The sequence below is a fragment of the Schistocerca piceifrons genome, chromosome 6 (assembly GCF_021461385.2).
Source record: "Schistocerca piceifrons isolate TAMUIC-IGC-003096 chromosome 6, iqSchPice1.1, whole genome shotgun sequence".
In the NCBI taxonomy this organism is placed as follows: Eukaryota; Metazoa; Arthropoda; class Insecta; order Orthoptera; family Acrididae; genus Schistocerca; species Schistocerca piceifrons.
In genome coordinates, this window is record NC_060143.1 from 307,058,629 (window position 1) to 307,077,897 (window position 19,269).

Here is a 19,269-nt window from a genome sequence, read left to right on the forward strand (position 1 = left end):
AGTAGCATCTGTGGAAAGAATGCACAACAAGTTTCAGCCATATTGGTCTATTTCTTTGTGTTTGGCATTCGTGTGAATCAAGGAAGTCGAGTGATTGTCAAAAAATGGGCAATAAAGAATTTCGTGTGGTGATTAAACATTAGCTTATGAAAGGCAATACACCTCAGGAGACTAAAGAGAAGATTGATAAACATTACGGTGACTCTGCACCTTCGATTAGAACAGTTTATAAGTGGTCTCAAAATTTTCGGAGTGGCCTTATGGGCACAAGTGATGGTGAACATTCTGGACACCCTGTTGAGGTTATGACTCCAGAAATCATTGACAAAATCCATGATATGGTGATGGATGGCAGAAGAGTTAAGGTGCATGAGATTGCTAGTGCTGTGGGCATCTTGAGTGAACATGTACATAATATTTGGCATAAACATTTGGACATGAGAAAGCTATCCGCAAGGTGGGTTCCGCGATTGCTCACACTTGACCAAAAACGGAATTGTGTGAAGTGTTGCAAGGATGGTTTGCAGCTGTTCAGGAAGAATCCGCAGGACTTTATGCGTCGTTTCGTCGCTGTAGATGAAACATGTATACATTACTATACTCGTGAGACCAAACAACAATCTAAACAATGGGCTACCAAGGGAGAATCTGCACCAAAAAAGGCGAAGGCCATTCCTTCGGATGGAAAGGTTAAGATGACTATCTGGAAAAGGGTAAAACTATTACAGGTGCATATTATTCATCGTTATTGGACCATTTGAAAACCGAGCTGCAAGAAAAACGCTTGGAATTGGACCGCAAAAAAGTCCTTTTCTATCACGACAATGCACCAGCACACACCTCAGCAGTTGTCACAAAATTAATGGAACTGGGATTCCAACTCATTTCGCATCCCCCCTATTCTCCAGACTTGGCTCCCTCGGACTACTATTTGTTCCCCAATTTGAAGAAATGTCTGGTGGGACAAAGATTTTATTCAAATGAGGAGGTGATTGCAGCAAGTAATAGCTATTTTGCAGACTTGGACAATTCCTATTATTCAGAAGGGATCAACAAATTAGCACAGTGTTGGACTAAGTGTATAAGTCTAAAAGGAGACGATGACGAAAAATAAAAAAGGTTTACCCCAAACACGTGAGTAGTTTTTATTTTTGCACGGACTTTTCAAAGTCCCCTCGTTCCAGTTCCACTGGTATCCTCTGAAGAAATTACTTCATTTCCTTATATTCTGTAACCATCCTTCTGCAAGTTGGACAGTGTTTGTTTTTTTTTTTACTCCTGAAAGGGCCAACAAATCGCTTTTTGTTTAGTGAGAGTCTTAGTAAATGCATTCCTTTGTGTTTAGAACATTAGTACACTTGATCTAATGTCAAAGATCACCATAATAATAGCCCCTGCTCTTCTTCATTTAGTTCAGAATTAGTTGTCGGGGAAGCTTCACATTAATGTGCAATGTAACATCTCTGAGAACATTCTCTGCTTGAGCAGCCTTCAATTATTTAACCTAGACATTATAATTATAGTCTTAATTTAGTAAAATAATATGCCAATATTTTTTCAGTCTGTTAATAAAAGCTTTGAAAGATGGAAAATTACGTATTCGTACAATACTGCTCAAGACTATCCATAGACTCACTAATGTATAGGGACATCATGAGCATTGATTACTTTCACAGGACAAAGAATGTTTATAACAGCAGAGGAATGTTGCCAACCTAGTGAGAATAAATGGCATACGATAAAATTGTAAATTTAAAACAGTAAGAAATCTAATTCTTCAGGCTTTTCCGGCGAGGCATTGTCATGTTGATTAATCAGGTTTCTGCCGGTAATTTGTGCCTTTCCTGCACGATATTTCAACTGTGTGACTCGCAGTCTTCTTCAGTTGCTGTCCAATACAGATTCCAGTGTGGAATGAGTCTGGAATTTATACCTGTGTTGTGCTATGCATTCCCTCTGTGGTTCGCACCATGCCTGGCACTCTGCCCACGGTTTGCGCCGACCAATAGCAATGGCTGTAGCATTTTCTTATAGCCGCAGCTGTCCCGAATGCTGTGTGGGTACTTTTTGGTTATTATCTGTTGTCAATATAGCTGAATTAAGTTCTGAATGGCATCCAAGCTGCACTAGATATTTTATCTTCCAATTGTCGTCATTTGAGACCTTCTATGAATTAGGACATTCTGTTACTGTGGTGTGCCGTGTTAGGCGTTCTGTTCAAGGTTCTTGTGCCCCAGGGCAGGCGGCAGTGTTATTTTCAGGCTGATTATGTTCAGATTGTCGCTCGCGACTCGTAAGAAAGTCCTCAGGTATTGTGTCTGTTTCTGACGCACCATTTCACGTACGTCCTTTGTTACATGTACTGAACTGTTATCTCTAATTCCATCTTTATACTTGTGTCCCTTGGGGTGTGGATGTTGCCTACATTCCGTCTTCAGAAGATTGAGTGCTGGGTTCCAAGACGAGCTTAGTTGGAAACCGGTGTCCCGGTTAATGAGATTCTCCTCGACCTTAATCTCAATAGATTCTTTGATGACTCTGTCCCAGTATCTTGTTTGTGCTAAAATCGTGGCATCATTATACTTCATAGAATGATTGAGTTCTAAACAATTCTTGGCAATCGCTGCCTTGGTTGCCTGTCTCAGTGTGGTGTGCCCTTGGTGTCCTTTGCACCTGATGTCAATGGTCTTGGTCATCTGGTCGATGTATGCCATACCACATTCACATGGCAGGTGGGAAACACCTGGTTTTGTAGATGCAGGTCATCCTTCACACTCCATAGCAGAGCCTTAATCTTGGTGGGTGGATGTAGCACACTTTTAATGTTACGTTTGAGGAGAATTCTGTTGATTTTGGCAGATAGCGTCCCAACGTATGGCAAATGTGCAACCTTCTGCGTTTCTTCTTGTATCTCTTCAGGAACCGCTGGTGGGGGAACAGGGCGCATTGCCTTTGGAACATTTTGAGAAGAGTGTCTACTTTTGTAGAACACAGATTTTAGATGTTCTATCTCCGTCACCAAATTATCCGGATCTGACAGAGTTTGTGCCTGGTGAACCAGTGTTCTGAGTACACCGTTTTTCTGTGCCGGGTGGTGGCAACTGCTAGCTTGCAAGTACAAGTTGGTGAGAGTGGGTTCGCGGTAAACACCATGACTGAAGTTACCATCTCCCTTCCTCTTAACTAGTACATCTAGGAAAGGGAGTAGTCCATCCTTCTCCAATTACATGGTGAATTTAATATTAGGGTGGCATGAGTTTAGGTGATCCAAGAAAACATCGAGCTTTTCCCTCCCGTGGGCCCATATGACAAAGGTGTCATCCACGTATCTAAAACAGCATTTCAGTTGATCTGGGACCAATGTAAGTGTGTCCTCTTCAAATCTTTCCATAAAGAGGTGGGCACCACTGGTGAGAGCGGGCTGCCCATTGCTACCCATACCATTTGCCCGTAGAATTGACCCACATATAGGTAGTTCGTCGAAGTCAGTATGTGTCTGAATAAGCCCAGGAGAGCACCATCGAACTTTTCTTCGATCAGCTCAAGTAAATGATTCAGTGGTACAGGAGTGAACAGGGAGACCACGTCGAAACTGACCATAATGTCAGAGACCGAGATCCATAGCTGCCTGAGGCACTGTAGGAAATCCTCTGAGTTGCGAATGTGATGGGCACACTTCCCCACATATGGCGAGAGCATCTTTTTAAGGTGTTGAGCAGTGGAAGGCCAGTTTCCTTTAGAAGAGCCCTGGTCTTCTTATCCACCTTGTGTATGGGGTCCCTTTCTGTTGGCCTGCATGCCGTGTCGTCTAGAAGTTGTCGCACCTTATTGTCATAATCTGCCTTCTGTAGGACGATGGTCGCATTCCCCTTATCTGTTGGTAACACCACAATGCTGTCATCTTCTTGGAGATGTTTGATTTGGGCAGCTTGGTTTTAGTGAGTGCCCTACACGTCTTTTGCCGGACTTCTTCAGCCTCACTGGCAGGAAGTTTCAGGGCCACTTGCTCCACTGCACTTATGAAGGCTACAACAGGAATATTTCTGTGGGTAACTGCAAAATTGAGACCCTTGCTCAATACTTACAAGGTAGTTGCACCCAATTCCATCTCACTCAGGTTGACGTCATTGTGAGCGTTCTCGTTCTGTTGCACCTTGTTAAGATGTTGAAACTTGGCTAGTTGGCAGCCCACCAATTTCTGCCTCGTGCACTCCGCTAGTTACGAAGAGTTGCCATCAACTCGGTCCCAGTCATGTCTGGTTAGAGAATTTGCTATAAAAATGTGTAGAGGCAGCAACTCTCTGGATATCGCATCAAGTTGGTGGCGCATGTCACGTACTCTCTCCATAACCAATGCTAAGCTCACTCATTGTTTAATTCTGTTGGCCGCTCTGGATTTGACGTGATGTTTAATTCTAGCGAAGACTGGAACCACGTCGTCTTCTCGTAATCGCAGCATGAAACAGAGAACTGAACAGTCTTCCCTTCCTTTGTCGAAGCTTGTCCAGCTTTCTAATATTTAAATACATATCCTGCCCGTAGAGTCTTCTAATGTAATACTTCAGGCTTTCCCAGCGAGGCATTGTCAGGTTGATTAATCAGGTTTCTCCGGTAATTCGCGTCTTTCCTGCTCGATATTTCAACTGTGTGACTCGCAGTCTTCTTCAGGTGCTGTCCGATACTGATTCCAGTGGGGAACAAGTCCGGTATTTATGCCTACATTGTGTCAGGCGTTCCCTTTGCAGTCGGCATACATAGCGGACAGAGCACCGGGCACGGTGCGGACCGCAGAGGGCACACCTGATACAATGCAGGCATAAATAACGGACTCGTTCCACACTGGAATCAGTATCGGAGAGTACTTGAAGAAGACTGTGAGTCACACAGTTGAAATATCGAGCAGGAAAGACGCGAATTATTGGCAGAAATCTGATTAATCAACATGACCATAAAAAATCTCCTATACTTCATAACTGGAGTGCATTTTTATTATTGGTGTTATTGTTGATCATTGATCAGTGTCTACTGTTGGTAAATTTTTTCTCCCAGTGAAACGTTTTCACAACAAGGAAATATTTCCAATATTTTCAAAATGTAGATAACTTTATGTACATCACTGTTTATATTTCATTTGTGTCAATAAACTACAGTAAACTGATAGAAACCACAAAAAATCAGGAATCTTTGTTTTTCAGAATATACATTGCAGAATCAGAAATTATTAAGTGAAACTGAAAAGTTTTGGCAGCTAAAAATTTTTAAGTCAGCAGTTAGTAACATTATGTAAAAACCACAGTTATTACTTTCAGGGTGTGAATGAAAATTGATTTCACTGTACCCACAAACTGTTTACTGCAGTCAGCTGTTTTTTATTGAGTCATTTTCAGTATTGTCTTTTATTTCTCCGAAACTTTTTTTTTTTTTTTTACATTGATTCCTAATGATACTGTAAAAGTTAGAACAAATTTCAAAGGTGGCAAATTGGAGAAAAATGAATTGATTGGTAGCCAGTGGTTTTGTATCATCTTTATAAAAACAAGCAATGTAAGACAAAAGAAATGAATCTCTCTGTCTGTTAGGAAGTGGCTTTCAAAGACCGCAGTATCTTCTTTCATTTGGGGGGTGAGATCAATATTCTACTGCAAAAATTATGGACAATTTTCAGATCTGTCATAGGGATTCCTAAACTTTAGTCACACAAAATTTGTGGATGATTTGACATTTAATGACCCTTATGTCACCCTAAGGTATCTATTATTCACGGTATTCTCTCTGACCGTAGTCATACTTGCTGCTAAGTTGTCTTTCTCTTGATCCTGAGTCATGTGACTATCCTGTGGAGTGAACTGGATGACCATATAGCTAGATAAGTGATTGCTCACCCAACATTCACTTTGATGATCCCAAGTGTGTGTTGCACATGCAAGTAAGACCTCTACTCCTCTCTTGTCAATGAGACGTCTGCTGCCTGTCTCTCTCCTTCTGTTCCTTCCGGAAGAAATCCATTGCCCCTTGTCATCTCCACATCTATAATGCTGGATTAGTCCATGTTTTTCTCATGTGTAATGAACTACCTATACATTGTGGTTGTGGAGCTGTACTGACAGTAGCCTCAGCCAGATGGAATGTCCACTTCTGCAAGTACCCTACACCAATCCAGGTCTTCTCCATTCTTTGCCTCTAATTTTGGCAGGTGATGTATGGACAGTTGAACTGGTTCTTTGCTTTGTCTGAGGAAGTGACTTATTCTCAGATCTAATGTTTGAAACTGCTTTTGGTATGGGGTTGTTGGGGTGTCTTCAGCTGCATCCTGAGCTAAAGACTCTCAACCCTACCTCCTCCACAGTCACTCTTGCACTGTCTTTAATTACTTTTAGATGTGCTTAGCCCTTTTTTGTGCCACACACTATTTTAGTTTATTTAGAGTGCTCCTTCAAAAAGCACACTGGGGAAAGTAAGACAAAAGGATTCCTTATCCTTGATTTTAGCTGATCATGAAAAATAGCTGAACAGTTTTTTTCTGTTTCTTTCAAGAGAGTGGGCTTTATTCCCATGTGTCACACTTTAATTATATCGGATGAGATGAGATGGGTTTGGGAAGGACATCTGCTGAATGCTGAGCCTCGGGTGACACTCGACTGCACTGTCCCACCTACCAACTTGATTATTTTTCTCATTTCATTTTACAGTTCTTGGTGCAACTGGTGTTCATTATGTTTTTTGACTTTTACTATTATGTATCTCACCACCACCCGGCTAGAGGACTTATTTATTCCATTACCAGGGAGGGAAGTGCTGGCGGGGGGAGAGGGGGGGGGGATGGGAGTGCCAGCTGCCGCAGATGAGGCCTGGAGGACCATTTTTCCTCTCTCTCTCTCTCTCTCTCTCTCTCTCTCTCTCTCTCTCCCCCCCCCCTCTCCCCCCCCTCCCCCTCCCTCCCTCCCTCTCTCACACATAGCTATTTCTTGTATCTGACATCAGTATTGCTTTCACTGCCTCAGTTTTGCTACTGCTACTACACTGTAACAATTTGATCAGATTTCTGGCTGATGTTAATAACTCCACAAGGACAATTCCATGAAAGAGGACTGATTGACTTTCTATTTAGTTCTTGAACCCCGCAACCAATCAATTGTGAGGCCACTTTCCTGTCATCCTAAGCTCTAATTAATCAATTTATTGGTACCAGTGGCAAAAAGTTGATCATGTAAAAGTACTTTTACAGAAAATTATAAAAAATCGCCATCATTTGTATGAAGTCAATGAACAGGTATTACTTGTTAGAGGTATGTACTAAAATTCAATTTTAATGATTTTTTTAAGTTCCCTCATTCTCGTAATTTCTTTTCCTCTTAATTTGTGTTGGCAGGTGGTCCTTTTGAAACACTAGATACAGCTAGCTTTAAGAAAACCTTCACACCCCTCTGTTGTCAAACATGTACAATTTATTATAAGTAGTAAGATAACTGTTAGGGCTCCTCAGATCAGACAATTGCAATAAATTTCACTCTGTTCATAGTATAAGATAGAAAAAAAGAGAAAATTAATGTAGTGTATTCATCTATTAAGTATATCTGTATGCACCAATCGTATGTCCAAGGTGAGTGGTTGTTGTTGATCATTTTCTATTTCCGTTATGGAATTTCCACTGTAGTAAAGTTCTGTTAAATATTTGTTATTTTTTTGTTTTCATTTTTACAGAGGCTTATCAACACAAGTTGGTCAGACACGTGAGAATCAAGAGGTGAACTTGGACCGTAGTTTACGAAGACTTGATCAGGATGTCCGCAGGACTGGAAGAATTACAAGGAAAGAGCTGGAGGACGTTCTGGGAGACCTACGACATGCTCGTATGAGACAAGTCCCTGTTATGATTGATATTTCTATTATAATAATGGTATCTTACATAATAAGTGTTTGATTACACCCTCCAATGATCACATGTTAATATAAACCTGAAAATTTCAAATTTGTGAAATCCGTAAAACACACACACACACACACACACACACACACACACACACACACACTCCCCAGACTAGCCTATACACGCCTCCTTTCAAACAGTTTCAGTTGTTATGGTGCTTATGAGTAAGGCAGATCGCACAGTTCTTGACCACCCCCCCCCCCCCCTCCCCCTCCCTCTCTTTCAATCGTTATCCAAAGACATTCACCAGTCTGTTCACCACATGACACTGCAGTTGAAAATTTCAGGTTTTATTTGATTTGTTCCCATATTTATAATATATTAAGAATCTATTTGATTATTAGTATGTAGACTGATTAAGATGATAATGGTGTCAGGTGCAGCTCAATTTGTGCTGTCTGGCCTTTGCAAAATGTGAACGTACTGAGACTAGAAGTTTACTGGATTAAAATACTTTATTGCAATAACTGTATTCAGCGAACAAGGCGAACAGGGAGCATAGCAGTTATTACTGTCTGTTGACTGGTCCTCTGAGCATATTCTCTGAAGTAAATCATTCTTGAATGTACAAATACTCAAGAGGAAGTCATTAATCAGTTACTACTGTAACCTGGAGTGACAGAATCAAGAAAGGAACATAAAAAAGGAACATACAAAACATATAAAAAGTCATAGCGAGGAATAAATAATACACAGGGATGTAAATACTTATTAGAAAACACAGTGCCTCTGGCAGCTGGCGCAGAAGCTGGTTGACAGTTGTGATTCACTTATTATCATGCACACATGACACTGCACCACGAAATACTTGAGCATCACTGGTTGGCGGGGACTTGACAATCGAGCACAGCAGTGGCAGTCAACTGCGTAGCAGATGCTACAGTGGAACTAAAATGATAAAAACTGCATAGGGTTCTGGATGCATGTAAATTTAGAAACTAGCTGGTGGAGGAGAATAGTATAATTATACTAGGGGGAGGAAAGCAAAAAATTGTTCACCGTGTACTGTTGTTTAACCCATGAACATCTTTATTTAGTTTCCTTTATTTATTCTGTGCGTAGCTAAGGAAATACATGGACTTTACATAGTGTAATGAGCTAAACTGTGCTCATTTCCCATTTATAATAAGTTAGCAAAATGGTAATTATGTAAAGTGGTAGTCTATATAATTGAATTATGTGACTGCTTGATTTGGAAGGAAGATCTTCAGAAAAATCCTGTCGTGTTACTTCAGTATCATATCTTCCTATTGTATGCATCCTTGACAAGATTGATACATGAATGAATGAGTTGGAATATTAGCATCACACAGTAAATAAGAAAATTGAGATATTATAGTATCATGCCTAAAAATAATGGCAGTTTTCACATGACACCATGCATCTGTTTCCACACAAGGAAAAAAAGATACACTTTACTTTTTTACATATCCCTCACAAGATAATACCCTTTAGCTTCCACACAGTTAGCTTCTGTATCCCATCCATGAAGAAAGTGGCTCTAGAAGTCACTTCTGACTATAATTCTAGATTCTTCACTTAATGTTCTTTCTTGAAACTTTGTAAACAAGCTTCCATGTGATAAGTGACACCTTTATTCAAGAATCGTTCAGTTATGTTTTTCAAAATTTCCATAGCTCTCATGTGGGTCAAACAAACCTGTTAACATTTGTGCCACCTTTTTTTGTGTACATTCAATATTCCCTGTTAGTCCTATTAGGTATGGGTCCTGCATACTTTAGCAATATTCTGTGGTAGGACACACAGGTGATTTATAAGCAGTCCCCTTTGTGGACTGATTTTTCCGTCCCAGTATCCTGCTGCGTAACGAAGGTGTGCCACCTGCTATACCTCTGACTGGGCCTAGGCAATCACTCCATTCCATATTTTGATAGCACCCACCTACATATCGAAAAATAATCATGATAATAAAATAAGATAAATGAGAGCTTGTACAGACAAATTTAAATGTTTTGTTTTTCTCTATGCTGTTCCGGAGCGGAACAGTAGAGAAATAGCTGGAAAGTGGTTTGATGAACCCTCTGCCACACACTTAATTGTGAATTGCAGAGAAATCATGCTGATATAGATATCCTTACAAATTGTTATACCCCCAGATATTATAGAGGGAAACATTCCTCGTGGGAAAAATGCCTTTACAAATGTCTGCTTGTGTTTGTGTATGTGCGGATGGATATGTGTGTGTGTGTGTGTGTGTGTGTGTGTGTGTGTGTGTGTGTGTGTGTGTGTGTGCGCGCGAATGTAACCTGTCCTTTTTGCCCCCTAAGGTAAGTCTTTCCGCTCCCGGGATTGGAATGACTCTTTACCCTCTCCCTTAAAACCCACATCCTTTCGTCTTTCCCTCTCCTTCCCTCTTTCCTGATGAAGCAACCGTTGGTTGCGAAAGCTTGAATTTTGTGTGTATGTTTTTGTTTGTTTGTGTGTTTATCGACCTGCCAGCGCTTTCGTTTGGTAAGTCACATCATCTTTGTTTATAGAGGGAAACATTCCATGTGGGAAAAATATATCTAAAAACAAAGATGATGTGACTTACCAAACGAAAGCGCTGGCACGTCGATAGAGACACAAATATACACACAAAATTCTAGCTTTCGCAACCAACGGTTGCTTCGTCAGGAAAGAGGGAAGGAGAGGGAAAGACGAAAGGATGTGGGTTTTAAAGGAGAGGGTAAGGAGTCATTCCAATCCCGGGAGCGGAAAGACTTACCTTAGGGGGAAAAAAGGACGGGTATACACTCGCGCGCGCGCACACACACACACACACACACACACACACACACACACACACACACACACATTCAGACACAAGCAGGTCTGCTTGTGTCTGTATATGTGTGGATGGATATGTGTGTGTGTGTGCGAGTGTATACCCGTCCTTTTTTCCCCCTAAGGTAAGTCTTTCCGCTCCCGGGATTGGAATGACTCCTTACCCTCTCCTTTAAAACCCACATCCTTTCGTCTTTCCCTCTCCTTCCCTCTTTCCTGACGAAGCAACCGTTGGTTGCGAAAGCTAGAATTTTGTGTGTATATTTGTGTTTGTTTGTGTGTCTATCGACGTGCCAACGCTTTCGTTTGGTAAGTCACATCATCTTTGTTTTTAGATATATTTTTCCTATGTGGAATGTTTCCCTCTATTATTATATATATATTTTTCTTTTCCCGTGTTTTCAAAGCTTAGGCATGTTATTCTTGATTTGGCATTATTCATGGTAATAGGTGGCCAGATGCCCCTCCTGCTGCCACCTCATCCGCTCTGAGGCAGAATTTGTGTTTGCGTCTAGTGCTATCCCATGTGAAGGTGTAAGAACATTTTCAAACTGTCTGCAAATAGTGTAACTGAGACGGATTGTGCTTACCAGCCCAGTATTCGCGTAGTCAGATGTGGGGAAACAGTTTACAAACCACATCCAGTATGGTTAGCACACCGACCCTCATTGTTAATCTGTCAGGCAGATATGTCCGAGGGCCAATGTGTCTGCCTTAATCCCGAAATCAGTGTGCTAACTTGCATGGCTATCAGTGTGGGTTGCCCCTAGGTATCTGTGAGTTTACTGACTCCATTTGTGACTCATTCATGTTAATAGGCTAGTATTTCATTATAGGTAAGTGCATCATATGCAAAAAGTGTGAAGTTTCTAAGGTTACTATTGATATTGTCTGTCGGGTCATTGATATAAACTGTGACCAGTTTCAACAAATTTCACTGTTCCACCCCTGATCTATTAACCATTTAGCATGTCCTTCAAATGAGAAAAGATATATTAATGCAGTGTTGTCGGATGAGGGTTGTAAAGAGCATGGGGAAACAATTCAGAGCCAAGCATGTGCACAATTTTTATTGTGGCTGTTGCTGTGTGTGAACTGGTGTTAGATTATCAAGGTCATTGTCCTGTTCACATGATGCTTTATTAAAAACTATAACTTCACATACTTGACTACGTGCCTATTTGCCACTGCTGTGATTTTAGATCTTGTGATGGTTGTAAGGCTGAAACATGTAGCCAGTTTTAACAAAGTAGCATGTGAACAAGACATCGCTTTTGTGATCTAATCCAATGCAGAGGTCTCCTCAGCAGGTCCAAACGGCCTGGTTTCACAGAACTGGTGTTAATGGGAAGTACAGGCACACCCTTAGTTGTCCTTGTCACTTTTTTATGAATCGTGACTGTCAGTTTATCTTGCCAGAAGACATAAAAATTTGCACCATTTTTAATTTAACTTTTTGGATGGTCCTCGGCCAGGATCAGTCATTTTGTGTCCCAGAACGTTGCCAGTCTGACTTTACTATACTGGTGAATGCATATATCATTTTGAGACGTGATTTATTCAATTTACTCATTTCCATTTTTAAATTCTCCTCCGTTCTCTGAGCCATGGAATCTGTCTTGTTTCTCCTCATGACTATATCCTCCTGAGTAGTCTCTCCCTTGTGATCCAAATGCGATACAATTTTAGCTTGAGAATATTTTTCCCAAGAGGATACCATCATGATTAAGCCTTGTAGTGGAAGTGCGTGCTTCAGGAAAAAGAAGAAAATAACGGCTCTAACTTCCCCTTGCTTTGTTGTTCACAGTACCTGCACAGCAAGAGCATGTTGACTAGTGTTACAAGATTAGATCAGTCGGTCAGCCAGATTGCTGATCCTGCAGCTACTGAAAATGCTGCTCCCCATCTTGAGGAATCACAGGTTATTTTGACCCCTCCATTGTGGTTGCACCTACAATATGCTTATCTTATCACTCAGGCCTGCAAAACACTCCACCAGGGAAAGGTCCATCGTGTATGGGAGAGGAGGAAGGAGGGGGGGGGGGGGGGGGAGACAGTGCTGATTCAAAACTGATGCCCAGGAGTTCTGAGACTTGACCAAAGTTGATTATCTTATCATCCCCGATATTGGTATTCACTGTTGGTCCTTTCGTAATGTGTAGAACATTTTTGGGTGCCCACTTCAATATATCTCTCTCTCTCTCTCTCTCTCTCTCTCTCTCTCTCTCGTATTGAATTAATCGGGCAAAATAAATTCATTGCTATACAATAAAACATGTACAAATTTAAAAACCATAATTGTAATAGTACTCATAATTATTGTTTTATTATTGTTGTTATTACCAAGAGACAAGAAGAGGGTTTATTTACTGACTGTTAAAACTGGTTTTACTGTATTCGGGATGATAGGCGTATAGGTTGTTATATATATTTTTTAAAAGACTTTAATTTTGTATGGCTTTTTTAATCAGAAGCAGAGGAAATAGAAAGAGATCCAGAGGAGGAGAAGTAAGCTATTCCAAGCCTCGGAGAAGGAGAAACATGATGTACAGGGAGTATAGACAAAGGAACTACTGAGAGGATTCTTCCTTTCTTTGTGTTTCCCTCCCAAGTTTTTTAGGTGGACTGTTTATTGCCAGATTTTGTTAAAATCTGCAGATTGACTTTTGAACCTTAATTTTTCATCTACGTGAGGACTTGTTGAACTTCCAGTTGTAATCTGAAATTTGTTCACAATAGCCATATATTAACCAATCAAAATAACAATTGATTGTTAGCCAACACATTTATTACTACTACTCATAATATTAAAGCTGGTACATTTATGTCCATATAAAATGTGGAAACTAAAATGTCATCAGTTTGGTTGCAAACAAAAGGAGAATCTTTTATGTTCCTTAATGCTATGTGTGATCTACGAGGTGTGTGAGAAAAGTAATGAGAATGACAACACTGCAAGCGATCTGGCAACTCAGTGTTGTTTTATTTCTGTAAACCAGTGTGTTCATTCCTTCAGTTTATTAGAACAAAAACTACAGACCGTCCCACTTTTGGGATATTGGCCAAATGCGCTATCCAAATTCACAACCTTATTCTCCATGCATAATATTGTAAGAAACAACACAAACAATAAATAAAGAATGTTTTAATATTATTGAATGTCTATTCAAACGTAATTGTTGGGTTCAAATTAATGATATGAATATAAAAGAGGGAAACATTCCACATGGGAAAAATATATCTAAAAACAAAGAAGCTGTAACTTACCAAACGAAAGTGTTGGTATGGTGATAGAGACAATAAAAAACACACACACAAATTTCAAGCTTTCGCAACCCAAGGTTGCTTCGTCAGGAAAGAGGGAAGGAGAGGGAAAGACGAAAGGATGTGGGTTTTAAGGGAGAGGGTAAGGAGTCATTCCAATCCCAGGAGTGGAAAGACTTACTTTAGGGGGAAAAAGGACAGGTATACACTCGCGTGCACACACACACACACACACACACACACACACACACATCCATCCGCACATATACACACTATGTCTGCCTGTGTGTGTTCTGAAAAATGTTGGTAGGTGCCGCCACAACTAACTTCTGCTGTAGAATATACGTAGCGCTACACAGGCATGCTTTGCAGGCACAACGATAAATACTGGCGCTAAACCCTCTGCGTCAGTAAATAAATTTAAAAAAATAAAAGGTGGAAGAGGAGCTTTTTTTCTCCGCTTGGAGTTTCGACCACTGCATTTTCATACATTATCCAACGAAGTAAATACAAATTCCTCATTGCCCATCTTCGAATGTAGCAGCACTTCAATGTACTACGAAAATCCGACTGGCAAGACTGGGATGTTTGTCAATATGGCCAACTCTACATTCTGAATTTTTTCCTACCTGTGAGAAGAGATGGTTCCTTATAGGCAGCTTTATGAATTGTGAATCGCATGCAGTATTCTCTTCACCATAAGAAAATACGAATATAAACATTTTGCCATGTATTCTTTCGTGTTTGCTGCTAACTCATTTAAATCCTGTCTGCCTAATAAACTACGAAACTAGGGTGAGAGAAAGCAAACACGGAAGAATGTGCATATCATGTCGTGTTTATACTCGTATTATTCTTATGCCTAATAGTGATACAGTCAGAAATGAAGCTTGGCAATTGACTAGATTTTTAAATCTAAGATGACTCTAATTTCAGTGCAGAATGTAATGTACTAAAGAGGCGTCTGCAAAGATTTTCAAACGGAGAAAAATTTTCGCTAAACTCTTGTTCAGAACATCTATCATACGCTGTCTATTATTTGGTTCATGCTGATCATTATCAAAGAAAACAGCACTGCAAGTAACAACAAATAGCAGTATCTTGCCATTGTTTCGCTAATGAGATGATTCCTCTCTCTCTCTCTCTCTCTCTCTCTCTCTCTCTCTCTCCTCTTCTCTTTTTTTAATTGTAAGTGGCGGTAGCGTGCACAAAAGCAAGCCGAGCCGCGAGCGGCAACAGGTCGTAAACACGCATTATCAGAATGCGACAAACAATGCATGACACAGTACAGTAATGCATTTTCAGCTTAGAGTGACGTAAACACCTATAACAAAGAGAACGGCACTTATCAGATCAAAGAAAAATAAGCAATCAATTCAAACCAGATGAAGTACGCGAAAAAGGAAGGGTACCCGTATAAATACGGATGGAACACCTGACGCATAGCAATGGCTACCTGGTAAAGCTTAACTGCTAAGCTTACGACTTGAACCAAACTACTGTAGCTGTATCGTCATTCATTCGACCTAAATTGTGTCTCATATTACAATGAACCAACTTTGTTTCGATTTGGAGGTGCGGCCTAAAACTTTTCTCTCCCCTTGAATTTCGAGTCTCAAATTTCAGGTGCGGCTTAGATTTGGGAAATTTTTTTTTTTCCTTCATTTCAAGTCTCATTTTTCAGTTGCGGCTTAGATTTGAGTGCTGCTTAGATTCGAGTAAATATGGTAATCGCCAATTCTACGTAATCATCTTCATTATGACTCCCTTGGTGGTTCTCTAGTTCTGCTAGAATTTCTTCAAGTGTAAGCCCACGCAGCATGTTTTTATCCTGTTGGAATCATAAAATTCGAATATAATATGAAAAAAGTAGATATAAAGAACGTAAAATGCAGTTCTTCTCTGTATAATACGTGTATACAAGAATAGGGCACATCAACGATAAATGGTAATGTAACATGCCATTGTCCCATTATTGGGACGCATAAAATATATCGATATTGCACTTACTTGAAAAAATCTGAAGTATACTTAATCTTACACGGACATCCATATGTTCATAACAAACACACCCAGACAACTAAATCACAGCTCATTGTCATCCACAAGCTACCAGCAGACATACAGTGCTGCCAAGTGCGAGAACAAAAAATCGGCAAGTTTATAATTTTTCTGACATGAAGTACTTAGAAAAAAGTTATTCATTTTTCATTTACAGGCATTATAGCAGTTAGTTGAATCTACAGGTGCAACAATAAAGGCTAAAAGCTCCATTGCTTACGTAGAAATAAATAAAATATACGCGTCCTAAAAAAGGGACAGTGGCCACTAATGGGTTAAGAGCACAAGCTTTCCACTGGCACAAATCACCTTTGAAAGGCCAAGAACACATTGAAGGTGAACCTCGCTCAGGGAGACCTAAAACTTCAAAAAGCAATGAAAACGTCAAACATGTGTGCACTCTTGTGAGATTTTTCCTCCTGGACAAACTGTCGGCCAAATGTTTTACAAAGATGTCCTTGAAAGACTCAGGAAAAGGGTGAATCGATTGAGACTGGACATTGCAGACAAGTGGATGCTGCATCATGACAAAGCTTCATGTCACATGGCCACATCTATCATGGAATTTTTGACATCAAAAGCCATTCGTGTTGTCCCACAGCACCCCTATTCACCTGATCTGAGCCGCTTGTGACTTTGTTGTTGTTGTTTTTTTTGTCTCTCCCCCCTCCCTGTGAACTTGAAAAAAGTCTTAAAACAATGTTATTTTGGAACTGTGAACAACATTCAAAAGAATGTAACTGACTTCTTAAAGGCCCTACTAGTTGAAGCCGTTCAGCACTGCTACCAATACTGGGATTAATGACTCTGCCAGTGTTTAGCTGCCAAAGGGAACTACTTTGAAGGGGACAAAACTGTTATTTGTTGATAAAAAAATCAGTCTGATTACTTTTCTCTCACACCTTGTAATGTCATGTGAGGTAACTGAAGTCATTTTGAAGTATTTGTGCTTGAACCAACAATTATAGTGCCTGGGTTAAAATAGATCTCATTCTGGCAATTGTTGTCAGAGTATTGCAAACTTTTGGTTGTCAAGAATTGTGTGTATCATTTCACACAAACTTCATATGTATGAATCTAAAAGTTTTATATATTCTTGCTGTTTACTGCATATTGAAATTCAGAATGACATTTGTGTTATGAGTAATGACATTTGTGTTTATGAGTATTGTGTGCACAGGTTGCGCCACAAGCACTCAGTCTCTTCTGATTATACGATGCTGTGGAAACCTTGTACCTGAAGAATCTCCTGAGGTGAGGACAAAAATTGTGAATGAAGTATGGAAAACATTAGAAAACCTAGGTAAGTTCAAGAATATTGTGTTTCTATTGTGCATTCATTTCCAATTTGCAACTTTGTTCTTCTCTCTCGTGGCATATCAAGCTACAACCAAATAATGATAGTGAAAGACTGTACTTTTTCTGCAGAAGCTGACTGAGAAATACGTAGAAAAGGTGAGATGTTTCCCTCGAATCTTTTCCTGCTGACATTCCACCGGCTCTCTTGCTCTTTGTGACTCTCCTTTCCTTGAATAGCCTCATTCCTTCCAACCCCTTTCTCTTTCTTTTTCATACGATGAGGGCTGGATTTAGACATGGCTGCCAACTATTAAGGATTGTCTGTAATTGTGAATTTATCACCTTAATCATGGAGTTATGGGAAATTACTAAAAATTACAGAAGGAGGTACTTCACAAATCAGAAAATGTACTACTCGTTAAATGTACATAATGATTTTCTCAGTACATAATAAAGGTGTCTATGAATAATTTCATCACCACAGTTTACTAAGATAGGTTACATTGAGTGACGATGAAAATGTTTCGTTCTGCCCGTGCCAGCTCAAAGGATAGGAATAAAACTGATTTCAAAGAAAATGGTGTCACTAGGTTCAAGGCATTTGTCTGTAAGCTGTGGCAGTTTTTCTAACCAGATGACATTCTTAATCTCTTGAGCAAACAGCTGCTAAGGAAAGAACTACCTGGAAAAAATGCACTTCATCTGTATGTGACGATGCAAATACAGTGGTGAGACATATATGTAAGAGGAGTTGCTGCTTTCTTGAAGAAAGTGCAACCACACATAATGATACAAATTTATTCCTGCCACTGGCTTCATATATATCTGCACAAACAGGTGTGTAATGCCTTGAACATTTTCATAATGAATAATTTGTAATGAATCGTCACTATTGTCTGAAAAAAGTTCAAAAAGACACTACTGTTAAACTCAAATATGCGTAACACTGAACTCTATAAAATCGGATGTGTTTTGACTATGCAACTGTTTATGTAAACATTGTACATACTCATACTTCACATAATGAGCATTTCAGAAAACTCTAATAGATGGCTCTTAATTGTACTTCATTTATTTGACTGCTCTGTATTTTCAAAAATACATTAAGCTTTCAGTCTTTGATTTTTGTGTACAAGATGGCCCTCTTTGATCCAACCTGTATAAAGAATAATTGAACAGTGGAAACCTCTGGCAAAAATTTGTCAATGAGGAAACTGCAAAAAAATAAGATTTCCCACTTATGTAGACTACACCCTATTCTAAATGAACCAGGGACCGAGAAATGATGGAGAGGCTTCGTCCCGCCAGAGTCCTCAGTGGTTCATAACCCCACAACAGGCCACAGCAGTCCCCCAACCCCCAGAGTCCTCAGTGGTTCATAACCCCACAACAGGCCACAGCAGTCCCGCAACCCCAGGGTTATTGTGTGGTTCGGCCCCCAGTGGGCCCCCCCTGGGAACATCTCATGCCAGACTAGTGAACCCCAAATGTTTACATGGTTGAGTAATGATGGTGCACGCGTATGTGGAGACTGTATTTGCGCAGCAATCACTTACGTAGCGTAACTGCCTTCCTGCTTGGGAAGCAGCATGTTAGACCGTGCGGCTAGCCGGGCAAAAGATCCAGTTACTAAACTATATTTTTCTTTCTTTTTTGCAGAATATTCTTTTGTTATTTACCAAAGCACATGGAATCCTTCAGAAAAATGAGCCAGTAATGCATGAACTTCACAGCATCGTAAATACCTTATTTACAGATTTCATTGTGAGATTTATCAAACCTTGGGCGGTATATATGTCTGGTTGTCTGTTGGAACTGTTGTTTTGGAGGGGGGGGATCAAAAAGGGAATAAGATACTGTCCTTGATGTAGGCACTAGAAGCTACCGGGTTTTACAAAGATATCAGAAGTCTTTTCATCAACTTATGCAGC

The 19,269-nt window shown here is 40.1% G+C and overlaps 1 protein-coding gene across 1 annotated transcript in view; it reads left to right on the top strand.

Moving 5' to 3' along the window:
• Positions 1-19,269, top strand: part of LOC124802434 (leucine-rich PPR motif-containing protein, mitochondrial) — a 207,000-nt gene that overhangs the window by 10,655 nt on the left and 177,076 nt on the right. Inside the window, exons 2-3 of the mRNA XM_047263212.1 lie at positions 7,702-7,850; positions 17,220-17,342. Of these exons, the coding sequence (XP_047119168.1) occupies positions 7,702-7,850; positions 17,220-17,342 (272 nt within the window). The remainder of the gene's footprint in view (positions 1-7,701; positions 7,851-17,219; positions 17,343-19,269) is intronic.